This window comes from Dysidea avara, chromosome 3, assembly GCF_963678975.1.
Source record: "Dysidea avara chromosome 3, odDysAvar1.4, whole genome shotgun sequence".
Classification (NCBI taxonomy): domain Eukaryota; kingdom Metazoa; phylum Porifera; class Demospongiae; order Dictyoceratida; family Dysideidae; genus Dysidea; species Dysidea avara.
Window position 1 is genome coordinate 21,574,915 of NC_089274.1, and position 26,153 is coordinate 21,601,067.

The window sequence follows — 26,153 nt, forward strand, 5'->3', positions numbered from 1 at the left end:
TGTTAAAAAAATACCAACATGATACCTAATTACAGCTGATAAATTATTGGATACCTATATATATACAATGCCTTATACCTAGCTACCCAACATTATGGCCGAAGTATTATTCTACTACTACTCTAATAGACTGCACATGTTTTTGAGGATTTCTAATAGAACATGCATAATCAGCATAAAATGTTCTAGAACAATCTAGTACTTATCTGTAACTAAATACTTAGTTTCTTTGAATTGATTTGATAGGTACATGTTAAATATGAGTCTCATCATTACTATTATCATTACTATCATGATCTGCATCATGTTGATTGTCAGAAGCAAGTGGGAGATGAGGTGGTGGTAGTTGACCAGACACCACATTGTAATCCCCATTAGAAGCATCTCTTATTGGCTCTACAGGCACTGAATACTCAGTAGCCTCAAGGATATTCTCTCTTTCGGCATGGATGAGGTTTGCTTCAGAGATATGGCCTGTCTCTACAAGAGTATGGCCTGTCACTGCAGGGGTATGGCTTGTCTCTGCAGGGGTATGGTCTGCTCCAAGGGTCTGGTCTGTTTCAGAGTTACGGCCAGGAGTATGGTCTGCACCAATGATCTGGTCTGTTTCAGAGTTGCAACCTATTTCCATAGGGGTATGGTCTGTTCTAAGGGTCTGGTCTGTTTCAGAGTTGTGGCCTGTCTCCACAGTAGTATGGTCTGCTCCAATGGTCTGGTCTGTCTCTGCATGGCTAGTATTCAAATCTGCAAGGTATGATTGGTCGGTTATGGCAGTATTACTATTTATCAGCCATACCAGATGTGTTAATATCCACTGTTATTAGTGGAACAGTGCTGCCAGTAGGTGTTAAATTTGAAGACTAGAAAATTCCACGCAAGTATTGGTTGTGGATATGAATTGCTATTACCTGACGATCTGTAGCCCTCCTTATACTGAGATATCTTGAGCTTTCAAATCTACCAAAATAATTACAGTAATTAAATTAAAATTAATAACATTCAGCTTACATTCCTCGACGGTACATAACATAAATAATTACTGCAGAGGAAACAACAACAGCTACTAGAACAAGGAAGCTCAATATAGATAATATAGTAATAAGCATGTCCTTAGTATTTGATTTGGTGTTGATTACACTCTCAGCAGGATCTACTACAATAAGCGGAACTTCATTGCATTTCTCTGTGGCTTTGTACAGTTGCACAAACACTGTGGATCCGCTAACAAATGTGTGACTATGCTGCTCAGCTATCAGGTCAAACAAGTACACACTTGTGACATTATTTTGCAGTGCATTCTTTCTCCATAGTACTTGTCCATCAATACACAAATTAATTGGGCCATTGTTGTGATCACTAGCATTTAATAGTACTTCTGGAGCAGTGGTACGTTTGTTTTCACTCATGAAAAAGTCCTCCAAATCAATCCAGTACACAGCATCATTTTCTCTAGTGGTGAAGTAGTACAAAACATCACTGCCATGAGAGTAGCATACCGCTGAAGTGATGGATGGTGGTGATGGTTCAACTAATAAGACATAAGTTTCACCAGTCCTGTTGTAGATGATAGTGTGGGTGTTTTGAACCATAACAAATGACGTTGTGTTTCCGCAATTACTAACTGTTGCAATATTATCATAGAGCATTTCAGTCAGTGCTAGATTGTCACCATTATAGTAGAAAAGCTTTCCATTTGTACACCCTAGAATGGCATCTCTATCCCCAACAGGTTGTAGCCTGTGAGGGTCTATGCATCCTGAAGGAATATCTAAAGAATCATATTTTGCAGCACCAAAACGTATGATAACTAGTTTATAGGCTGATAAATGCTCAACATAAGTTACATAAAGGACAACAGATCCACTATCATCGATAAGGTTGATAAAAGGCAAGTGATCACCAACATTTATGTGTAGCTCAACCCCACTAAGTTTATTGCTATGAATATCATCAGCAGTAACAGTTATTTTATAAGGAACAACTAAAAATTCATCTGGAGTGCTCCGAAGGCAAATAACTCCAATGACTTGGTCAGAGATTGGGAAGTAATTAAAGCAGTCTTGTGCAGATAATTCTGAAGAGCTAATGATTTGGTATGGCGGTGTATCGCTTAGCTGGTAAAACCGAACATGACCCACATTAGGAACCCAGAAGAGTTTCCGTCCATCGCTTAGTTTTTCTAGCAGAGCTCTACATGTTCCATCATTACTGAGACATATTTCAGGAAGCTGAAGGTTGAAAGGGTAGGGTTCTTGTCTGCTTTCCTTAGGAATAAGTTTTTGAATAACATTTGTGCTTATTATTACATATTCATTAGATGAACAACGTGTGTCAAGATTGCCAACTGCATTTAACGCTGTATGAAATACACGAACAAAGTTAAACTGTATGCATATGACTACATACACATATATATATATGTACAATAACTAAGCCTAAACCGTATTATAATAATGAAAGCATCATGAATGCATGTGCATTATAGAACGCATATGCTGATTGTCTGTGTGTGTGTGCATGCATGCTTATGTACATGTGTGTGTGTGTGCCATGCCTGCATGTGTGTGTGTGTGTGTGTGTGTGTGGCAGATGATGACATCTGTTGATTTTATCACCTGGCAACTAAACTACCCCTATATTACATAATCAAACCACAGTATAAACATTAACTTTAGGGTAAAACCAAAAAAATCCCCTCCTTTTCATCAAGTTACACACATGACCTGCATGACTACACATGATGATGACTTCACATGCTTTAATTCATCACCTAACTCAGCAAATTTGCATTTCCTTTGAACAACCTTTCTACTTCTTAGCTAATCTAATGCACACAACTGCCATTTGCACATGCCAGAGGAATTGTATGCATATAAATCATGTTTGCATGTGGTTCATATCATCTCCACAGCAACACAAGAGTGATAAATCATGGTTAGTGATAAAACATAGCTTGGTATGCATAGCTAGTTGCCCGGTTGATAGGCAATTACAGTTTTCCTGTAAACTGAAAATTTTTGGCCATATTGCTGAACAAAGATATGGGGAGCTTCTATGCCAGTATTTTAAGATGAACAAATTATTGAATATCATATTATTTTTTGATTGAACGTATGGCTATAGCTATACTGGGCCAATTGCATCATGTCATAGTTGCATGAACTTGCTCTACTTTTGTACTGATGATCCAAGCAGTAATTAAACCACATGCCAGCATACACTGCACACAATGAGCTGTACAGAGCAACAGTATAACCTGTCTTTGGCCTCGAGCTCGTTGCATCAGAAACCTTAACACTGGGACTACTGCACACGATGGGGACACCCCCAGCACTTAATTTCAGAACGTCTATGATTTAAATATTAATATACCAGCAACTCATTAACGCTTAACTAGTTACACCTATGGTTACACGGCCACATCCGAGGGATCACAGTTTTATACTTACACAAAACACCAAATATCAACCAGCAGCATATCAGCCGCTTCTTATCACCACATGACACTGCTGTGATCTCCATCAGAATAGAATGGCTGAACTGTCAACTTGTTTGTCACAATAAACAGACGAGTTTATAAATGACATCATAGTGAAAACCGAAAATGAACTACGTGATTTACTCACGTGCCTTGTTACGATTGGCTCACGAGACGGAATACTGACTGGGAAGTGGATATCGATATCCAGTGTGGTTCAGACTCTGGTACGGGTGGTAGAGTACGTTGTGTTATATGAGGTACTTGAAGTAGTTGAAGTCTCCTCAAGGGCGGGCTATCAGCGATTTGCCGTCTGTTTGTTTTTAAGAGGGCGTTTATTAGAATCACAACACGAGGTGTAGAAAATGGGCCGCAAGAAAAAGAAGCCGATGAAACCATGGTGTTGGTATCCTTTAGAAGTTGTATGTCGACTGTAACTGTGCTGTATTAGGCCATATGCACGGTGTGTTATAGTCTCTATTAGGCCATGGTCTCTATTGGGCCATGGTGTGATATTTTTAGTGCTGAAATTCTATGCTAGCTAATTAATAACGTTAGCACACATCTGCAATGTATTAAATTGGAGGGCAATCATCTGATGTTTGTTGTCTAGTTGAATTCCTTTTAAATGATCTGTATTTCACCGGACCCTTACTTTTCGTGTGAAGGACAGACGGCACCAGACTAAGTGTGATATAACCCTTACTTTTGACACGAAAATAGTGTATCCAAAACAGCCCATCTGAATACTGAATGCGGAGCGTTTGCAATGGAGGAATTGTGTGTACAAGTATTTTTGGTGCAGTTAACAGACTTGGTAGCAAAAATGCCATAATGCAAATAGAATTTTGGTGTTTGCTGCCGCAACAGAAATGTGACTATCCGGGAAAGCCGGTCTTATCGCCAATGCAGCAGATTTGATTTTTCACCAAGAATACAAAGCTACACGAATAAACTATCAAATTTCACAATCAAATTCAGTGGTCTGCTTTTGCTGGCTGCTTTTCCCAGCCCAGTGACAAGCTGCACCTGTACGAGTGGTCTGGGGGCCCTAATGGAGCTCTGGCCAATCTGAGGATGGCTGTTATGTGGTTGTACAACTTCGTGGTGTTGAATAGAGACCTGTGCTGTAGCTATCCTTTTATTTTAGTCAGTTTTGAGACCCAAATGGCCCATAGTTTGGCCTAACTTATCCCTACACATTCCTCTTTCATTTTTTAAAGAACCTCTTACCCTCCCCTCCTTCACATGATACAGTCAACATCGATATTTGCAGGGAAAACCAGTCTTATCACGTATACATTGAGAAATGCCGGGTTTGGGTATTTAGATGTTGCCGAAGCTTTGTGTACCAATTTTTCACATGTTTTATACCAATTCATTACTTTCCAGAACATCAATTGTACAAGTAGCCAACAGCTAAGTTTCCTGCCATTTTAGATAGTCTTTTAACTTGAAAACCCAACTTCTACGGTGTGGTAATCAATTGCCTATCTACTTGCTAGAAGTATCACAGCAAGTAGCTGATATTGCATTTTGCTCTGTGGTGCCATAAGCTGGTTTGAAGCTGTACTACTTTGTCATAGGGCAGATACTCACACATCTGTGAACTGTGAATTTTACCTGCAAGACTCATGATTTCTTGAAAACAGGCCATTTGTAAGATTTTTTCCTATGTAATTATTCAAACCCCAAGATTAAACAGTTTATTGTTTAGTATACAGGTTTTGCTGTTACTGCTATTTTCCTTAGCCACTCTTTACAGGTACTGCAACAGAGAGTTTGATGATGAGAAGGTGTTGATCTACCATCAGAAGGCAAAGCATTTCAAATGTCACATTTGCCACAAGAAACTGTACACAGCTCCAGGATTAGCCATACACTGCTCACAAGTGCACAAGGAAGAAATAAAAGACGTTCCCAATGCTCTACCGGGAAGGAACAACTTGGAAGTTGAGATCTACGGTATGGAGGGTATTCCCCAGGAAGATAGATTAGTGCGGGAAAGATTAAAAGAAGGTAGGTATGCGCTATTACTACATTGTAAAGAGGTAGGTGTTTTTTAAATTTCCAAGGAAGGTTAGCATTTGTTTTGTTGCTAGTTTGTGTATTTGTGTCTGTTGTGATTTTACCGATGCTACATGCTGCGCTGTCTGTACAGCGCACAAAGCTGTGTTTGCTTCTGCTGGCAGTCTGAGGGCATCAGTTATTAGCAATCAGTGAGTGCGTTAGTGAATCGTCTTTAGTAGAGTGATTTGTGGGTGTTTGGTACTTGGTAGTAATAGTAGTATAGAGTAAACTTCAAGCATTGATGTCTAGTGTAGCTTTATGCAGTGAAAACTTGATCAGTATATTTGTAGAGCCTATTTCCTTAGATAAAAGCTAATTCTAATTTTAAATTGTAGGTTTTGTAGTTGGTTACACATCATCAAAGCAAGGTTTCACCTATTCAAATGCCTCAGAACTAGACCAGATATTTAAATTACAAATCCATGTTATAATTATGACCCCCAATGTCCTCACATGCCTTTTTTTAGCCACCCCAACACAGTACATGGCATTCCTAGATCAGAATCATCCCCATTCTTGTAGATATAACAAATAATCAGTATCAACTATTTAGTAGTTTCAAGTTATGACATGTGATCAGCCTTCTCTGCTGTGTAGTAATACATTTTTGTTCCTTGTTAATGATCAAGTTTCACTGTATTTGAAACACTGTGTTTTGTTGTAGTTTATGTCTTGTCTATTTTCCTGTAACTTCTAGGGAGGCTTGAGGAAGATCCAGCCGCAAAGAAGCCAAAGATTGACTTTGCTGCAATGAACATGGCGGCTGCATCAATGATGCCGATCATGCCTGGAGTAGCTCCCATGATGATGGGGACCATGATGCCAGGAATGATGCCACCTCCTATGGTGATGCCGGGAATGCCTGCTGCTCAACCATTGTATGTCTGTATGTATGAGTTGTACAGAGGTTCTAATAGTTCTTGCACGACAACAATAACAAGCGAAATCACATGCACAAGATTTTGACCAATCAAATCAATTCATTTTGAGCTTCAAACTACAATTACCACACGTGATTATTTGTTGACATGCAATGACTATATAACCTCAGTATCAATGTGGTATGTATGTTTCTTGTGTGTGTGTGTGTGTGTGTGTGTGTGTGTGTGTGTGTGTGTGTGTGTGTGTGTGTGTGTGTGTGTGTGTGTGTGTGTGTGTGTGTGTGTGTGTGTGTGTGTGTGTGTGTGTGTGTGTGTGTGTGTGTGTGTGTGTGTGTGTGTGTGTGCACATATGCAAGCATGCGCATGTGTGATAGAGAGAGAGTCTGTCTGTGTCTGTTGGTTGGTGTGCATCTAATGTGGTATAGTTTACTATCAAGAGTTGCTCTACTTGCTGTTACTTATGTTATTCTCCTCTCCCTGTAGTCTGCAAGTTCCTAGTTCCACTGGTGCAATCAATCCTGCTGGTGTTGTTCCACCTGCCACTGGTCCTACTGCTGATCCCAACAAGCCTTTGTTCCCTAGTGCAGCTCCACAGGTGACTGACCATGTTTTCTGTGCACCAGCACACCTAACATCAAACGCACGCACGCACGCACACACATGGAAACATGTGGTGCACTATTTTCATTGCAATTCTAATTATTCTTCTCACCATACAGACTAGCAGTGAAGGTCCTAGTAATGGGGATGGCACTAAGCCAACCTTCCCGGCATATCAACAATTAGAGGGAGCCAACAATCCCAACATGCAGCGAGTACCAGCCACAGGACCAGGTACTAAGCTGATGCATCCTGAAGAAGATGTTTCAATGGTGAGTTTGAGTTTCTGATTACTCTGTTATTAGATGACCCTGTGGCTGTCAACCTAGTAAATTACACTCTTAACAGGAAAGAGTAGGACAATTTGTAAGGATGTTATGAGACTTATGCAGACACCAAAAACTTTCAGGGCACTTAATGTGCACATGATCTCATTTATATTGGTGTACATGTTTAGCTCTCTGAAATCCACTGGACAGCTTGATAATTGGGACACTTGTCCATGGTCCCATTAGTATTAGTCTACACACGCATTTAAACTGCTGAAATCAGGGCACCTCACTGATATAATGATCTATTGCTGTCCAAAATGGATGGTGTTTAGTAGTAATTACAGTATTATAAGATAGACATCTTTCAGTTTCTTTGGATAAAAACTTCATAGCATTCCTTATGTTTATGATATTTATGGTGGAAAGAGATATTGTCATTCTTTCCCCCTATGTAGGAAGAGATCAGGGCCAGGCATTCCAGTTACCAGGTGAACGAGAGTGACTCAACGGTGTCAGATCCTGCGGATGCAGCTAAATCATTTTCTGGTCCTATTCCGCAGAATGTGCCTCCAGCAATGCCAGGTATGGTCAGACCTGGAATGGGGGCTCCCCCTGGTATGCCCCCTAGAATGCCTGCACCCCTTGGAGGTAAGCAATATGTGTTAGTAGAATTAAAGCTTAATGTGTGTGTTGTGTTAATCACCTTTTCAAACAAAGCAATAAAGCTTTCGTGACTTTAGAGTTGTTTTAATGTACATTTGATCACTGTCTGGTTTGCAGTGAATTGCTTAACGATTTTGATACTGCGAACACACCAGTGCATTTTTATGTATATTCCACGAGTCCTACTGACTCACTAGTCAACTTCTATTAGTCTTTCAGGCCTACAAATCATAGATATAATAATGCTTACTGGGATTGGAAATGGAAGTTGCAGTTACAGGTATCCGTGTTTCGCCTGACGTAATATTTCAATTCATTGTACTATACCCATGACATTAAGTACGGTCTAGAATCATTGCTGTGAGTAGAAAATACAGTGCCGTGTTGTTTCATCAATAATTGGAGCACATAGCGGAAGGAATTACGAGTCACCATACCGAATACTTAGTTACGGGGGACACGGCCCGATACAACTCCAGTTTCAACTTGAGCGATGATATTAAACTACTGGCTATTTCTATACTCTAGTAATGCAATACTTTAAGAAAATTCTGCTGTACGTACTGTACAAAGCAGTCTACCACGCTTGGAAGTGGAGAAGGAAAATCACGGATAAATTCAAAGGGATTTACCACCCACAGTATGGTTTCTATATAAGATTATCGTGTTTGCAACTTCCATTTCCAATCCTGGTAAACATTATTATATCTATGTATAGATCAACCCAACAACAGTACGAACATACAGCTGCCACTATTTCTCTCTCCTTAAATGATGGCCAATAAATTGGTATTAAAAACATAGCCCTAGCGATTGACCTGCCTTGTAAAAAGCAACACTGAAACAATTGTACACCACTATAAATCACAAGAAAGGTATCACACCTTTCAAAAATGCCTTGTAAGTTGTTTTCTGGTGGTCCAATTGAAAACAGTAAATTTCAATGGACTCAGCATAAAATTCTGGATCTGGCGATGATATCACGTGACATGGTTGCACAATCAAACATGGCAGTCAAGGACATTCTAAAGTGTGAGTGGATTGATATACCCATTGAGTCAACATTTCCCGAAGCTTTCTGTGCATGCAAAACAGCTTGTTTTCTGACAACAAAATCTTTTACCCTGTGTGCTGTGAGACTCATCAAGGAATTTACACTCACGGTCGTGTTCCAGAGATCACTTGTGAACCTGAAATGTGGCACACCTTTAAGTTGACTTTCTTCCAATTCTCATGTAGCTTAAGCATAATTGTTTCAGTCATGTATCTTCTACTGGGCATAACATATTGAGGCTCTAAGGAACTAACTAGATGACTGAATCCAACATCATCCATCAAAAGAAAGAAATGGTGCCACATTTCCCAGCTACCAATTATCATCTGAAAAGTGCAGTACCATTACACTTCGTTGACAGCTATGTTCAACCCGTTGCAGCATTACAAATCAAGAACTGTTCGAAAAACACCTCTGCAAACAAGCTTTCAGATCAACCCAAAACGCTTTCAACAAGTTGCTATGGAATTTTTTAAAATTACCAAACAGTATTTTCTACTGACTGCCTGACTGATGCCTTCAGACAAGTGTAACTCGATAACGGCTACAGGCTTGATTTTTTTTCACTGTTCAACATTTCTTTGGCCTGAGAGGTGCCTTTTGGCATACTGCAGTACGTACAATGCATTCTTCATGGACTTGCCAGTGTCCTCCTTTGTGTCCCATTCATCTTGGTTAACAGCAAAAGGTGTTGATTTTGCGGTAGCACGTGATGGCTTCCCTTTGTAACGGAAATTGTCCATGTTTTTCATAGTGGCTACTTTGATTTTTACCTGACCAATACTGCCTCATCATTGTCAGGGAAAATTGAGGCTGGTTGTTGGGTGATGTTTTTTGTGGGCCACGCCTACACCTTTGTGGTCCATACTATACAGTACTATCATACTGTATGATGTACATACTTCAAAAGCATAGTCAACACTCAAAAGTATGTAAGTGATTGCAGGAAACATACCATCAGTGTAGCATGACTGTTCTATTAGAGTAATTTGTCAACAGGTGCACTACCGTATGGAGGAAAACTTTGGAGAAGGAAAAATTTGACGAATCCAACAAAATATCACTGTTGGCAGAATAAAATTTGTTAGCAGAGCACACGCCCTATTTAATTAATTAGATTACTAATCCATAGATTCTCTCAATAATCTATGACTAATCGCTGTGTCTGAAGCGAGTGCCATGCCTCTTCGGCGCCTGCAGTCAGCTATCAACTAGTCTAAAAGGTAAACAGTAGATCTACACCCTCTAGAATAGTGAATATTATGGTAGGACTCGCTACATGTCACACCCGTTTCGAGGTGAGATTTGCGGATACCATGTGTACAGTAGCTCGCAGTAGCTAGCTACCTAGTGAGGTAGTCGAGGCAGGCTTGGCTCTTGCGTGATGCCTGGCCCAGTAGCCCTTGGTCAAGTAGAAAATTGATTAGTTTGAGGCTTGGTTTGCTATTTTCTGCAACAGCAAAATTTTTGGATGGAGAAAATTTGGCTAATTTATGGTAATTCGCCAAATTTTAACTGCACCAAAGTTTCCCTCCATACGGTATTCGAGTATTGTATGTTCTATTAGAGTAGTTGAATGGAACTCTGCATAGAAATGAATGGCATTCGTTTATCCGAACTAATTCATTTATCTGAACATTGTGATTGGACTGGCACACAGGTGTTCGTATGAGTGAAAGAGGTCCCACTGTAGCATGAAATGGTGACTAAGTGTGTGCTGCTTTGTTTTGCCTCTAGCCTTGTGACTGGTAAGGTAGGCAGGTACGTAGGCAGACTAAAAATCGGGTTTTAAAATTTTTGTAACTGTTTTCTTGTTTTGACACTGGATTTGATGTTTTATGCTCTAAGACTCTTCCTTAACAGTGCTTTTCAATTGTATGATAATTCTATAGTGGCTTTTAATGGCAGCATTTTGATGTGCCCCATTCATTTTAGAGCCTAACCCTATTATTCAATACTACCAAGAGTTCATAATATATATATATATATATATATTGAGGAGAGCTCATATACCCCTGTAGAAGAGCGTATTGTGAAGTTATGATGTAATGACAAGATGGTGTGGTTTGTGACGTATGGGAAGCCTTAAAAATGCAAGAATCGTCAGCATCGTTTCACACTTGTGACAGTCAGGATAGCAGTATTTGCAAATGGCTTAGCAAGAAACGCCTACGAAGCGGTCTTACCCCATGAAGGAACAATTGTAATTCGGTGAGAAACGCTTAGAGCTGGAGAAAATTCGGTTGCTAGCGACGTTGTTAGGCACGTGTTCAATTGATACCGTGTTCAACTAATGACATCATTAACTATACAAAGAAAAATAGATGAACTCAGAAGTGCTACGTCATAACTTCACGATACGCCCTTCTACAGGGGTATATGAGTGTAGGATACTCTCCTCAGTATATATGAACTCTCGATACTACTGTACTGTTAATATATGCAACTGTTTTATTACTTTAGCATATTATTACTATCTCAGTACTGATCTATTTACAGGTGCAATACGTCCGGGGATACTGCCACCTGCCTTCCAACAATATCCAAGTTGACAAGGGAGAAGTTTGGTGGTTTTTGCTAGGTGACACTGCACATCACACCCACACAACACGTAAACAACTTATTAGGTAGGATAACTAAATTATAATATTGTATTCTTTTACTTTGCCAGAAGTGAATATGTATATATTATCTTAACTACTGCTTGAACGAAAGTACATAAGGAACAGTGTAAGTGGCCATTTATGTACGTTACTGCACAAACACTGAAAGCTGGGTCTGATGCATGCATTACAAACTCTGCAGTTATGTGTACAACTGAGGAGCTCATTGGTCACCCAACTGGTCATTGCTGTAGCATGGATCCTAACCAGTGCTCCAAATACTGTATACGTACAAATTTTCAAGGGACGTAATTTTCGCAGTTGCTTGGCTTTCTGCGAAATTTTTATCCTCAAAAAGTAACACTATCTGGGTTAGCTCTGTGCTTTCTAATAGATGTTCTCAGTGAAAATGGGTGATCCTCGAAATAAAACTGCAAAAATCCTGAAATTTGTTGATCCACGAAAATTATGTACCTCAAAAGTTTGTTTGTATTGTGAGAGCCACGGTTTATTTTAGAGGGGTGCATTTGCCTCCCCCCTTGCTCCCTCTTAAAATTTAAGGATGCCATTTCACTAAAAGTGCCTTGAAATCCAATCTTGTGATAGCTATTTTCAAAAAAGAAAAAAATTCTTAACAGTCCACTGTTTGGCTAAAAAATTACTAATTTAAAATCTTACAATTGCTAATTTCCATAGGTTTCTCTTGTACAACAATTCCACAATGTTTAATTGAAACTGCCCTATATTTCTAAATAAACACTGATGTCAGAAGTATTTATTGCATGTCACCTTAGATATTAAGCTTACAGAATAGCTTAGTATATATCATCTATGGTGTTGTGGACCCTTGGGGGCGAGACATTTGTCAAAGGTACTTCAAAATGGTCCCAACGTTTTATTCTATGTATTTCACATAAGGGCTGAGGCAAGTACTTTAAAATTTGTTTGATGTCTTGCTTCAAGTGGACCCTTGGTTGTCACAGGTAATGGTAAAAGTGTTCAGATAACTGAATAATTTGGTTAACTGAAGCCCATAAATTCATATACAAAGCTCTGAAATACTTTAATAGAACAGTCATCTTGGGTCTACTGTAATTGTTTTGGTAGAATAGTTCATTTGCAGTCAAATGTTTGGAGATTGATGTTCAACCCAACCCTTATAGCGCTGGAACAAGGGCTCCACTAGTGTGCGACCTTGTTAGTTGTGTGGTGCAAAGTACACCTTTAAAAGCACTTAAGTGAAAATGCAAGTACTTGGAAATTGAGTTTAAATACAATTGCTCTACCTGAGAGTAATGTACAAGTATTTTAGTACAAGCACATATACTATTTTTTAAAAGAACGACTGTGCCAGACATTCTTCCCACACTAGGTTTTAGTACATCGTTGTATGCTGTCAGGCATCAATAGGGACAGTGTACCATATATGTACAAATTGTGAGAAAGGTAGGGATGAACAACAAAACTACATTGTTTCATTGGCAGCTGCCTAGTCTATTGTATGTACAATCTCCCCATATAATAGAAAACATCTCTAACGATTTATGTCTTAAGAGGAAAACCTCTTATGGAATTTTAAGTGTGATGGTCAACTATAGAATGGTGTCTAGGTCATAATCACAGGTCTTCTGTTATTGACTTTTACCATAACTCACAATATATTTGCACACAGTCTTGTTGCTATGGCTGAGGTGTGGTGTATGTGTTGCTCCTATTAAACATTATGTCCTCATATATGTAGTCCAGACTTGTCCATTCTCATAGTGTAATTGTAGGACCTCAATGTTTAGTAATGGATGCTGTAGAACTGGCTCACTTGGTTCATGTTCAGTTCTGCTGACTAGTGTTGTTCCTAGACTGATGCATGTTGCGAGTGTCTACAATGACCATTTTATAGCCTGTCTAAATTCCAAATTTCTAAGTCATTACAAGCCTCAACTTGGTTCTCCTACACTGTTATTTTGTAACAATTGCACTTTAAATTAACCCTGGTTGTCTCTCCACTATCTTATGTATCAATGTAAATATTTGTGCTCATAGGTATATACACACATACTACACTTTACTCTAATGAAACCAGGAGAACCAAATGAGATTACAATGAGCACAACCAATTGCAAAATTGAACAATAGAAAAGGGGATGATGTGTGGGTGTTGAAAATGTGTACAGTTTGAATGTTGTGTGTCATTAATCAATCAGTGCTGATACAGAGTTACTACGAGGAGGAGTGTTCTCCACAGAAGCCACACAAACATCAGGTGATGACCTTGTCCAGGGTCTTCCCCCTGCTCTGCTCTTTCCAAACTCAAACGGACACAACAACACATCGTTGGAACTGCTTAAATCCTTCTTGTGTCTTGGCTTCTTCTATGTATAGACAAATTTACTGCATGTTCTATTAGAGTATACAATATGATTGTGAAAACCAATCTAATGTATATGACCTTCAACGAACCCTCAAATAACCAAATCATAAGTGGGGAGGGGGGGATGGAGCATCCCAGCAACTTTATTGGGAGTGCTCAGTTACAAAGATGCATAGTACAATAATAGTCACACGATATCAAGCAAGATGAATAGATCAGTCACCTCAATACAACAGTCCAGTATAAAATCTTTCTATGATAGTATTGGATTAACTTCTGAAATCACTTTCAAATTCAGAGAGTCTATCAAACATTTCTCTGGGATGGGAGGCATGCCCCCCAAACTCTGCTGGAAGTACTCTGATTGAGCCCATCATAGCAGTCATTAAATGGCCAAACTTTAAATTGTTACCAGTTGAATTACACTACAAGTTTGATGAGATTAAAATCAAATTTTAGTCACCTATCATTTGTAAAATCAAAATTGGCTGTATTATTTACGATACCAAGGCCATGCAACTGGAAGGCTATACGACTGGTTTACACAAGTTGGTCACATATAGTTTACCTTTGGTTTTCCCAATGGGTCCAGTGCTATGAAGTTTTTCACCTGTTGTGCATCTAGTTTACTCTGGGCTACCACTGGTCCCACGATATCCAGAAACTTTCTCAGGAGATGCTTACGAAGGAACACCTTTCCTGGAGGAATCCCCAAGAGTCTTGCCAGGCTTTCTTCAGTGAATTTGACTTCCAGAACCTGTTGTGGGTATAGCTGTATTATGTTTGCAAATATAGTGGGCGTGGCTTACCATTAATGCACCATGTAATCCAGCTCCCTCCAAGTGGCCTATGTAGTCACCAAGGTCGATGTATTTCAGCCAATCGTGAACTCTGCTGGCTGGCCATAGCAACACTTGATTAGCACCCTACAGTAGTGGATCACATAAACCCTTGATCATGTGACACAGTGCCACCCACCTTTACACTGGACCATGTCTTCAAGTAATCTTTTCTATATGATGCCAACCTGTACAACACATAAGATATTGTATAGTATTGCCAGATCCTTCTCTTTTGTGTGTAGAATGGTAAAAAAGCATTTGATGAAGGTGCCGCAAATTGGAAAAGTTCATGTGAAATCAACTTTTGAGTTTCATAAGGTAGGAAAACTTCAATCTTGATGGTACGCGTCACAATCAGTAAAATTTTGCTTACACAAATGTTTCAAGATTTATGGTAGCACAACATCATGATAGTGTCATGAAAGGTTGGAACATTATCGTATAGCGGTTATTTTTTTTCAAGAGGGGAGATTTTCTCAAGAAAAGGTTCCCCCTTGAAATTTGAAATGGCAATATTGTTGAGTATTAAAAAGCAAAATTTTGGATGGTGGCAATCTGTAACAAAATTTCTCCCTTGAGAAAAACCCCACTATATGGTATGCTTGATGTTTACAAAGGCTACAGTGTGCTGTTCTCACTACAGCTTAATTAAACACCAATCAAACGCTTGCTGCACAATAGAATCTGTAACTATATCCACCAAACACTTTTCCCACACGCACACACATAGGAAGATTACAATAATTCTCTACCTCAGTCCCTGGATGGCTCTCTTCAGACTGATCTGGTGGAAAGGGTTAGTCACTTGTAGTAGAGACAAGTCATCCTACAGGAAAGGGAGCACAATATTAGTGAAACTGCAAAATAAATCAGTGTGGTCACTGCTGTAATGGTCGGAAAACTGTATTTCTGGACAATGGCAGGTGATTATAGAGCTAACAATAATATTATAAGGGACAAAGGTCTTGGTTTCAACACCGGTCTACCTCTGAAAGAGGAAAACTTCTTTATCACAGCAAAAATGGGCTAAATATTGTGTGTAGGGGTTCTACTGCAGGTTACTTGATATACAATTCCTTCCCTATACTCACATAAGTGATTTCATTGAGAACAGTCCCATCCACCAGTCCCTCAAGGAACACGTCACAATATTGTGGTAGTCCGATATCTACCAGCCAGCCTGTAGGAAGATGGAGATCACGCGAGATCATGTGGCCAGTACACTCACCAGCTACCCAATGATGATCAAGTTGTGTTGTTGGACTAGCTTGCTCTGATAATACCTCCTATATCAGGTCACATGTACATCACATGCAGAACACAGTTAAGAACATGACTCACTCTAACAGCTAACTGTAGTTTCTTTTGATGTAATGGATGTGAAATTCCCGCCAACTATAATACAATTACACAGAGAGAGATCACACAAGGGTCATGAAAGATGTGACACATATTGTGGTAAGGGATGGGTAATCATCTCTTGATCACAGAATTACATACTTATTAATTGTAATTTGTTGTACTAAATTTTTTCCTAACATTTGTTTTGTCCAGTAGACCCTCTTTAATATGGACACAGTTTAAAGATCTAGAGTGTCAATAAAAAAGGCAGGTTACTTTGTACACAAACCATAAACGACACACAAGTGACCATGGTAGAGACCCTTGGAAGTCTTTCACAACAAGTTATATGCAATTACGCACATGTAACTCCTGCTGGGGGCAGTGCTTGTTTTAACAGCTGACGTAAGAGGCATTGAGTCAACTTGTAAAACTTTGTTCATGGAAACTTTGTCCTTGTGGATCCAACAAATTCTTGTAGCATGTCCTGCTACTAAGCAACAAACTACCGGGTCCCACAAAATTTTATAGTGTTGTGCCATGACTGTAAGGGTATTGTACTAAATAACATGGCTGTGTAACATTGTAGTCTAATGTAGTGTAACAATCAATACTGGAATCACTAATGAGAATGACTACTGGACTAGTTGCTTGTAATGATTCATATGGCAATTATACAGGACACCATTACACAGTAGGATGTATACTATGTGATAATACGTATTTTTTGCTGTACACAGTAGGGCAGGTGGTACTTTAGATATGTTCTCCCATCTCCAAACATCATACAGCAGTAAAATACACATTGGGGAATTAACAACGGAATTATTTCTTTGACAAAAAATTTGGATGAGTCTAGTTAACCAAAACGCTACCAAACTGTATGCATATAAGTAGGCCAGTCACTTACATGTTCATTGTGAGATGAGACCAGTTTGACAAGATCTGTTCCACATGGGGCATGCCTAATAATCCCCTGGGAATATCGGCTCAACCCAACCTCTTGAATCCACACCAGTAGACCATCCTCCTCCAACGTACAAAACAACTGAGCACGCTCACTACACACAGACAGACATAGGCCTGTAATGGACTGCTGCTCTACATGCATAGTGGAACCTCTTAGTGGACACTTAATTTTGGAGACTTTTTTGCTGTACAATGGAACCTGTGTAACAAAATTATGGAGATCTTGGGATCAACCAAATGTGTCCTGATTGTTAAGGTCAGTTTAATATGTACTAAGGGACACCTTAGGTACCTTAACTAAGTGTCTGGACTGTGTAGGTGTCCTCATTTTGGAATACCTACATAAACAGGATCCAGTCTAATATATATAGGTCTATCTCAGAGTACAGAAAGAGGTTTCATTGTGTTTGTCTCACTTCTCAGCAGGCAAATCAAACAATGATTCAACTTCTGGTAAACCATTGGATTTATTGTTGTCATGACTGCGCACCCGATGTCTTCCAAACATATTTCCCAATTTGGACACCCATCCTTTGCGAGCTTCAGCCTTTGCCTGACCAGCATTACTAGCAGTGGATAACTCCAGTATATTAGTAACACTCTCAGACAGCAAGTGACATGCTTGTATCTCCTAAGACACAAAATAAAATACTAAATAATCACACACAACACAAGTTACTTGAAGAATGTTATGCTACATCAATATAATGCTAACCTTCAATGTATAATTACTAAATAAGGCCTCCCTGAGTCTACACAGGCTTAGTCAACCTCTAAACTTTTAAGGATTCCAGGACATGAACATGGGGTTGTCACATCAAATTGTGTGATCATAAAGTAGTTGTAAGACAATTTTCAATGTCACCTTCATTTTGTAACCATTTAAGAGAAATTGGTGGAACAAACAACCAAACAAGCTAGTACTTTCTATGTCATACCATAAACTAGGTGAGGACAATTATATCATGGAGAAGCACTTGTGTCTGTTTCAACTACATACAATATGTAGCTAGACCTTTCACCCAAATAAACAAAAATAACATGTGTTATGAAATAACTTACTGGCACACTTGAAGAATGCTTGATCTTACTCATTGGCTGAGGATGAGAAAAGTCCCAAATACAAGCAAGACAGTGTGTGATGTGTGTGGTGACTTACCCGGTTAACATCTCGCAGATCTGAGATGGAGCGTTTGCGTCCTTTAGGTTCTTCATGTTTGGCTGCACTCTCTCTTTGTCGCAGCTCATCCTCAAGACGATCACATATCTCTTGTAATCGCTGAGTCTCAAACACTACACAAAGAACCTTGTTATATACAGCACTAAAAATGGGACACATCACACCTACCATGACTTTGTAACTTGCCATATAACCGCTTCACCTCTACGTAAATACACAACCAGTTAGTGACTATCATATTGTGTGAAAAATACACTACACTACACACACACACACACACACACACACACACACACACACACACACACACACACACACACACACACACACACACACACACACACACACACACACACACACACAAACACACACACCTGCTTCTGCTAGTGCCAGTCTCCTGTGCTTCTCTTTCTCAATCTGTAGGTCTTTCTTGAGTCTCTCCATCTCATCCTCAATACTCTGAAATTGTAATGTTGTGTGTTACACACTATACCACAAAACTACAAAGCAAATTTTGAGAGTTTTCTTCTCTTCTTTGGTGTGCAATAGTAAAATACACTGGTGCGGCTAAATACTAGCTTGTTCATTAAAATTTCCAGCCTAAAAATTGTGTTAATTCACAAAACTATTATATTATGTCAAACAATATGTCAGAAATGCATAGACTGCTCCTAAACCAAGCTTAGTTCTGTGACTGATCTGCGTCACCCCAAAACAGTTGTTGAGTGCATGGGATATGATAATTAGTATTGTATGGCTTCACATAATTGGTTCACCTAAGACAAAGTTTACAGTCTAGTATGCAGAGGACAACCTCTGTATAACAATAAAATTATACATCTATAAAGCTGGTCCCAAAGTGTCCATAACAAATTCTCATTGTACATGAAGCCAAATCTACACACGCAGCAGGGCTATCAAATTAGCATTGTAATTAATGAAATACCAACCTTCTATGTGTGCACACTGCACGCCCAACAAGACACAGCTAAAGTGTGTGCTGTATGGGTGTGGTGTGTACCATAGTTAATCTACTAGTCTACAATTGGATCACATATACACAACATGTACACCTGTAATGCCAACACTGCACCCATACTAGCACTACAACACAAATACCATACAAGTCTTAATACACAGAAGCTCAAAGTTCTTGAGTTGTATACACACTGAACACTTAGGGTACTCTTGGCTATTTATCGCTCAAATGTTTTGGTCTGAGATGGCTGTATGCAGTGGATAGTAGTTTTGGCTACAGGTGTGTATATTCTCATACCACTAAGGTACAGGGAAATGTACTGATAAGGAATGTCCTTTGCTGACCCCATAATCCCCTCTGATACAATGGTAGAAGCCATGGGTCAGGAAATGGCTGGTTTAAATCAATCCCCAAGAAGCTATATCAAGTCACCTCAAGCAGATTTGTGTGTAAGCTGCAACATTTACATACACTAGGAATTGAAAAGACCTTGACACCAGCTTTTACATAATATGGATGCAATTCTGCTGGAGGAAAATAACTACAATGGCACAGCTGTGATCTGCTGAGGGACTATACATAAGTTCAGGTGCTGCACTTAGCTGCATGGTTGGCAAGTCATCAAGTACACAGGGTTTTTCTCAATTCAATTCATAGGTGTTCCATATTTCTTTATCCTAGTTTTCTACAGTGCATAATGAAAGTTGGCCGGTATTTAAGTCCTGCCTTGCATTGCCAACCAGTAACATTCGTAACATCCGCTGACCTATGTATTAGCTTGTGTTGTACAGACTTATCCTACCTGCCATGTCACTTTAAATCTATCAAGATGGGAATCCCTAAAGAAAGGTTCCAATAGTTTCTGCATGCCTTACCTGCATACCAAGCTGTCTTTTCGCCCATTCATAAATAATCTTCATAGTGTCTTCAGGCACATCTGAGTCATGCTCACATTTCAACTGTTCCAGCTCTTCAATATGCACCCTGAGGTCGGTACACATGGACACTAGCTTGTTGTCTATTCCAAATGTTGAGTTGCGCCGTTCATTCTCAATTAGCCCATCAATGTGAGCCAAAGCATCTTGCAGTAGCCGAGATGGGTTGAGTGTGCCGTCCACCCCAATCGAGGAGGTATCGGAGAACGCGTCTGAAGCAGAGCTAGATGTGTCGAGATCCATTAATTAATCTTATACAATGTAAATAGCTAAACGCTCACCTGGCTACTGATTTTATAGTCGTGTTTGTTTGCACACATTTCCCCGACCGGATACCGAATGATTTAGAATACGGAATTGTCAATTGGAAGTTTTAAATGTGCTTTTCAGTTTTGACGCGGGAAAGCTTACATGGACACAAACTCACTTAAACAGGTACTCACATACTTGACATTACTTTCAGTGACAACACTGCTGTAGGAAACTGTGTTGGAGATCTTGAAGTTGTTTTTCAAAGATCAAAAAACAAAAGGTAGTCCATCGATCTTAGATCTTAGGTCCCATATGAAGCCTTTGATATAATGTTTTGTTACAGTGAGTGGTGATTCACAGAAACTCATCACCGATGTGATCTATTTGTTTATCCTTGGTAAGTCAGCTGGGTTGGAATTTGAACTAGTATTTTATGGAATTGCAGTTTTCTGGGTTTTAGTTTGTACTTGTGTATTCAGTGTACAGACTTTAGCAGAACACCAACATTGAAGCTGAATATTAGTCCAGTCACTACAGGTCTGACCAGGTGGCTGCATTATGCAAATCACCTGTGCGATAATTGAAATGGGTCTCACTGCAACATTGTAATTTTGCAATTTAAAAGTTAATATCTGCATCACTCATATCAAAACTTGCTATTGGGAATTGTAAACTGCATGAAGTGGGCAAAATAAAATTTTACATAACATCAAGTTGTACTATTAGATCTTATGAATTATGTCTTATAACAGCTAAAAATTAACTCCATGTCATATTGATAGTCTTAGCTTAGTCAAACCAGTTGGTTGAAAAACCTTGTTGACAGCCATCATTTCTTGCCCTGTGTAAAATGCATGCGTTTTGTACTAAATACAAAAAAATGCAAAAAGCAAGCATTAGCACCCATAAATCTCTACAGGACATTATACAAAAAATTAAAGCCCTTGAATTGCTCTACTTGATTCTGCCCGAAGTAATGCTCTAATGTTATCATAGTATATCTTATTGATTACAACATAATATGCACCCCCATGCAATTTATATTGGAGAATTTAATTACTCGGGTGGGAAACCCCCCCCCCCCCCCCCCCCCAAAAAAAAAAAAAGCAACCTGTTACCCTCAACTGAATTCGCTAAACTTGGTATCATTCTATGTGTCAACACTTGCTGATTAAGAATCCGCCCAAAGTAAGTGCCTAACCAATTATTATACCGAGTTACATTATAAAACATACCAAAAAAACAGGGGTTTTCCACTGTTTTATCTGAATGCGTAATTTGGCGATACAAGGTTCTATCCTGCCTTTTCTCTTGGTCACTTCACAAACTCCTATATATCACAAGATTCGCCATTGATCAAGGGTTCTGATGAGCCATACCAGATCTCCGTAAATTAAAGTATGCGGAGTTATGGTACCATATTTACTAGATGGTGTCATTTTCGTGTATATTTTACATTACGGATTTTTATAATGTGTGGTAAATATTTTGATATGCTGTTTCATTACCTATTTTTGGTACCATTCATGGCTGAATGCAACTTTTTATTAGTAACTAGCTAAGGAAATTACATTCTGAGTCTTGTGAGCTATCTAATTTAACTATCCAGTTATGAGAAACTTATATAATTGACTTAAACTTGTGGATTATGTGGGCAAGTACATGGTGGATTAATTGGCAATTTGTTGTAATTTGTTAATACATCCTTGCTCCTTTACAATGAATCCTTACTTTAGAGGAAGAAGGTATGTCAACAGCTAGACTATTTTCTTGTTTGGAAGGGTTGTGGCTTATTGTAGGGGAAGTTTGTGTACTAACAAATTATTGTGCAAATATTCCAGTTATGTGATTAGTCAAGATGCTATATGCGATCTAAAGTTTAGAAGTGCTGCTACAGCCTTGAACTCAATCTTAGTCGGTTAACACTACAACGTGGTAAAAACATGAAAAAAAGAACTGTGGCGGCACAAAGGAATCCCATAATTTAGTTTTTTAATATATGGAGATGCTAGCAATAATGGTGAAGAGGAACCTAGAAAATTTATCAAGCTTAAGATTACGGTATAGTCACGGGCAATCATTCAAAATTTTGAATGCCTATTGATACTTTTTGAGAAGCCCATAAAACCAGTCTAGCAGCGTGAAAAGTTTTAAATGAAGGTGAAGCCCTTCATATTTAATGTTTTTATGTAGCTACAGTGTAGTTTGAGGCAGGTAGAACACTACAATTTGTTGTAGTAACACAAGTAAGCCAGTCCGTACATCGCTCAGCTCCAGCCATGTTTTCCCCCCGCCAAATACAGCAAAAGCTGTAGGCTATATTGGCATTTCTGGGGAATAGTGATACTGTATATTAAATTTGTTAGGTCCTGTGGAAGCGTTTTTGGTGTGTTTCTTCCCAGTGACTCAGATACAAGCCTTCAAAGAGCTTGTTTCACTCGAAAAAACTACTAAAAGTTCAATAAAACGTCTATACAACCAGTAACTTTAAAAATCGCTTCCACAGGACCTAGATATTTTAGTTATTTAGTCACTTGTGTTGAAATTATAAGGATTCAGTAATCTGTTAGTCTGGTTTTTGGTGGTGCATTTTTATAAAACATTGCTCTATTGTGGACTACACCCAATTGTTCTGTATTAAAAACAAACAAGCACAATTAGTTGTATTGCTAACACAACACAGTTGTTGAAATTATTTATCCCTGCTTGGTTTATAGCAGGTTTTGTAATTTGTTTAAACTATTCCGTAACCTTAAGGGTTGATGACAATCTGTGGAATACTGGTTTATAAAGTGGTCATAGACATGCAGAAGCATTGCTGTATTGGATAAACTTTGTATAGGATAATGTGATGACCAAATCACATAAAATTTGTAAATTTTTAATGTCTTCAAATTTGTCTAGACCATTTTTACTGCAATACCATCATTTATCTGAGCTTAGTCAGTGATAGTAGGTCTTCTGAGTGTTGTTTTATGAGCAAGCATCCTTTCCAAGGTGGCTTTTAGGTGACTGCTGCATTAGGGGTTTGCAGAAATTCTACTGCAATCCCTATTATGAACCCACTACTGTTGTACATGATAACAACATTTTACACTGTATCTTATGATTCTTTGGTTAACACAAACAACTTGATTGTCAACAAACCACTTAATCACCTGTCATTACAACCTAATCAGACAATGACAAGCTAGTGATGTCACCTATTAGAGATAACATGACAAAATATGTCAGGGGGTGTTATTACTGCTATGTCATTTGTCAGGTACAAACTCTCACCACAGGACACAAGCGTTAAACAGTTGTTCAGTCAGACCACAATAAACACTGTGCATTTCAAGGGGAAGCCACTGACAGCCTACATAGCATACCACTCTTACAAACAGCTGACTGATTTTGAATCTTAATCTCTAGCACTGTTGCATGTAACTTTGAAAGTGGCCAATGTTTAGATAGTTGACAATCACCAGGAAGGTACACTTCATAACCATGATCATGTCAAGTATAGCTAGGTCCCAAACGTAGATAAGGGTGTACTTCATGACCTCTTTCTTCATTATATAGTGACCATGTCAAGTAGGTCCCAAACATGGCAAAGGTGCACTTCATGACTTCATTATAAGACCACCTCATTAATTACATTATAATCTTTGTTACATAACTATATGCATAATGAGGTTTCTCTTAAGGAATGCTTATGCTGTTACTTGTGAAGTGTTGTAATTAAAGCTTTGTTTAGATTAATGCAGATATACCTTATTGTCAATATAAGAAACCTTGTATGCAGAAACACACATTGTGGAATGTAGAAGTTTTGTTCATTAATTTACCAATCTCATTTCTTCTTGTGACTATAGTGTCACTTTCAAGAGAAGTGATGACTTATTAGAATAGTGTCATGGATCATTGGACTTATATAATGATTGTTAGATATTTCACTGATATAGTATATTCTCTTAGTAAAAAAATCTTTGTTGATCAATTAGTTATAGCTACAGTTTCAAGTGTCAAGTAAACAAACAGTCGTGATATACCACACATAGGCAGACTGTTTTATTTTAAGCAGGAAATTCCTGCTATGCATACAAAAAGAGGTCTGGCACATAATATTCACTTAGCAACAGTAATTCCGCCATATATAAAATTAGCATCATGAGATCCCCTGTGATTGGCTATAGCAAATTATAGTATACTGCATGGACAATCACTTCAGTGGGGCTTGCATGGGTTGAACACTGGACTCCCTATCATTCTATGCTGTTTAATTGTTCTACATACATGCTATATATGCTATACTCTTTGAAGGAACTGTGTTGAGTTACTGCTGCAAAAGGCAAATAAGTTCTACAGTTGTATGCTATCATTTTTCAGTAAATTTTGTGTATAAGTACTATGTCATCATGTATCACGATATAAAAAAATGTAGACATTTATCACGATAATCAATATTATATTGCACATCAACTTGACTGCCAAGACATCACCATAGTGTTGTTAGACAACAATATGTGGTCAGTATATGATTCCCTTAAAAAATCCTTTCAGATTATACCCATGCACATGTTAATGATTTGTTGTGTACTCATTTCAGAGGCTGCCCACCGAACAGCAACACAGGCACAAGTGAGAACAGTGTTGTATTGTGGATTGTCTACCATGAGTGTTTGTTGTTCATAGAATGAACAGGTAGATGAAACTGAAATACATCACTTTGAGAAGGTCTTGCCAAAATTGGTAGGAGTACCTAATTACCACCATATGTTAAGTGTTAATTGCTTCTCCTTTCAAAGCTACTTGATTTCTGATTGGAAGATAACACTGAAAGTAAATAAAGAACAAAATGTGATATATTAGAATGTGTATTAATGAAGACTGAGTGTATACACGCCAAGTTAAAGTTTCTATAAAATTTTGTAGTGTTTGTTTTGTTGAACGATAGTCTCTGAAGACTGCTTTAGTAGGGTATTTGACTCCTCTATTAGACTCTTGCGATCTTGCAAACAGCAAATGTGTGTGTGTTTTTTTTTGTTTTTTTTGTTTAATTTTGAAGTATTCTGTGTACATTATAAAAAGATTTCAAGAAAACCAACAACTCATACTGTTGTCACAATGATGAGTATATTGATAAATCCCATACCAAGTTTTATCTTCACAGGAGCCTAGATGACGGACCAATCACAAGTGTCTGTACACTTTGATATAGGAAATATCTAAAGAATTTTGTTATAAAAGAAAAACATTGATACACTGAAATACCTATGCTGTATAGTAGAGAACTTTGGTAAAACATCAGTGAATTTGGTGGATTGTCCTTTCCATTTGCCATACTGTTTTCTGTCAAAGTATATTTCAAGCTGTCATTGTCCACATGCAATGTGTAGTGACATGTGATGTAGTGTTACAATTCGCCAGTTTTTTGTTGTTTTTTTTCACCAATCAAGAGTTTCACAAATTCAAAACAATGTTATAGGTGAGATCAGAGGCTTTGTGCATACTATTTTCTAAGCATATAGAGATAATGTAATGTGTGTGTTATCATAGGCTTTTATTTCTTCAGAATCACTAAATCAAATCTTATAAGCAAGCATGTTTTCAGAGAAGCAGTGAGAGGTGCATGCCATATACCACACACTGTATAAAAAATAGTGTATTTCACTACTAATTTC

At 38.5% G+C, this 26,153-nt stretch overlaps 4 protein-coding genes across 7 annotated transcripts; 2 read left to right on the forward strand and 2 right to left on the reverse strand.

Annotated features, from left to right (window-relative positions):
- Window positions 1-202: 202 nt before the first annotated feature.
- On the reverse strand, window positions 203-3,610 carry LOC136250198 (uncharacterized). Its single transcript, XM_066042377.1, has 5 exons — window positions 3,450-3,610; window positions 1,009-2,356; window positions 909-957; window positions 797-860; window positions 203-744 (listed from the first exon to the last, which is right to left on the reverse strand). The coding sequence occupies exons 1-5, from the start codon at window positions 3,520-3,522 to the stop codon at window positions 254-256; spliced, it is 2,025 nt and encodes a 674-aa protein (XP_065898449.1). The 5' UTR covers window positions 3,523-3,610; the 3' UTR covers window positions 203-253.
- Window positions 3,611-11,715, forward strand: LOC136250200 (BUB3-interacting and GLEBS motif-containing protein ZNF207-like). 3 transcript variants are annotated; one of them, XM_066042379.1, is made up of 8 exons: window positions 3,611-3,719; window positions 3,768-3,884; window positions 5,244-5,497; window positions 6,246-6,426; window positions 6,913-7,024; window positions 7,149-7,301; window positions 7,757-7,949; window positions 11,518-11,715. In XM_066042379.1, exons 2-8 carry the CDS (start codon window positions 3,844-3,846, stop codon window positions 11,568-11,570), a joined length of 987 nt encoding a protein of 328 aa, XP_065898451.1. In that variant the 5' UTR covers window positions 3,611-3,719; window positions 3,768-3,843; the 3' UTR covers window positions 11,571-11,715. The 3 variants fall into 3 exon arrangements, with proteins under 3 accessions (XP_065898451.1, XP_065898453.1, XP_065898452.1); XM_066042381.1 differs by having other exon boundaries at window positions 3,622-3,738; window positions 3,807-3,884; XM_066042380.1 differs by having other exon boundaries at window positions 3,643-3,705.
- A 1,996-nt stretch (window positions 11,716-13,711) lies between these two features.
- Window positions 13,712-20,584, reverse strand: LOC136250201 (liprin-beta-1-like). The gene is made up of 16 exons (XM_066042382.1): window positions 20,517-20,584; window positions 20,176-20,458; window positions 18,696-18,780; window positions 18,490-18,525; window positions 18,301-18,434; window positions 18,204-18,239; window positions 17,558-17,772; window positions 17,083-17,233; window positions 16,173-16,226; window positions 16,060-16,117; window positions 15,923-16,011; window positions 15,584-15,657; window positions 14,968-15,016; window positions 14,799-14,915; window positions 14,558-14,746; window positions 13,712-13,990 (listed from the first exon to the last, which is right to left on the reverse strand). Exons 2-16 carry the CDS (start codon window positions 20,299-20,301, stop codon window positions 13,811-13,813), a joined length of 1,593 nt encoding a protein of 530 aa, XP_065898454.1. The 5' UTR covers window positions 20,302-20,458; window positions 20,517-20,584; the 3' UTR covers window positions 13,712-13,810.
- LOC136250203 (centromere protein X-like) lies at window positions 20,566-25,874 on the forward strand. 2 transcript variants are annotated; one of them, XM_066042384.1, is made up of 7 exons: window positions 20,566-20,670; window positions 20,716-20,767; window positions 20,831-20,884; window positions 25,079-25,110; window positions 25,165-25,221; window positions 25,278-25,311; window positions 25,643-25,874. In XM_066042384.1, the coding sequence occupies exons 1-6, from the start codon at window positions 20,647-20,649 to the stop codon at window positions 25,290-25,292; spliced, it is 234 nt and encodes a 77-aa protein (XP_065898456.1). In that variant the 5' UTR covers window positions 20,566-20,646; the 3' UTR covers window positions 25,293-25,311; window positions 25,643-25,874. The 2 variants fall into 2 exon arrangements, with proteins under 2 accessions (XP_065898456.1, XP_065898455.1); XM_066042383.1 differs by lacking the exon at window positions 25,643-25,874 and having other exon boundaries at window positions 25,278-25,408.
- Window positions 25,875-26,153: the final 279 nt, after the last annotated feature.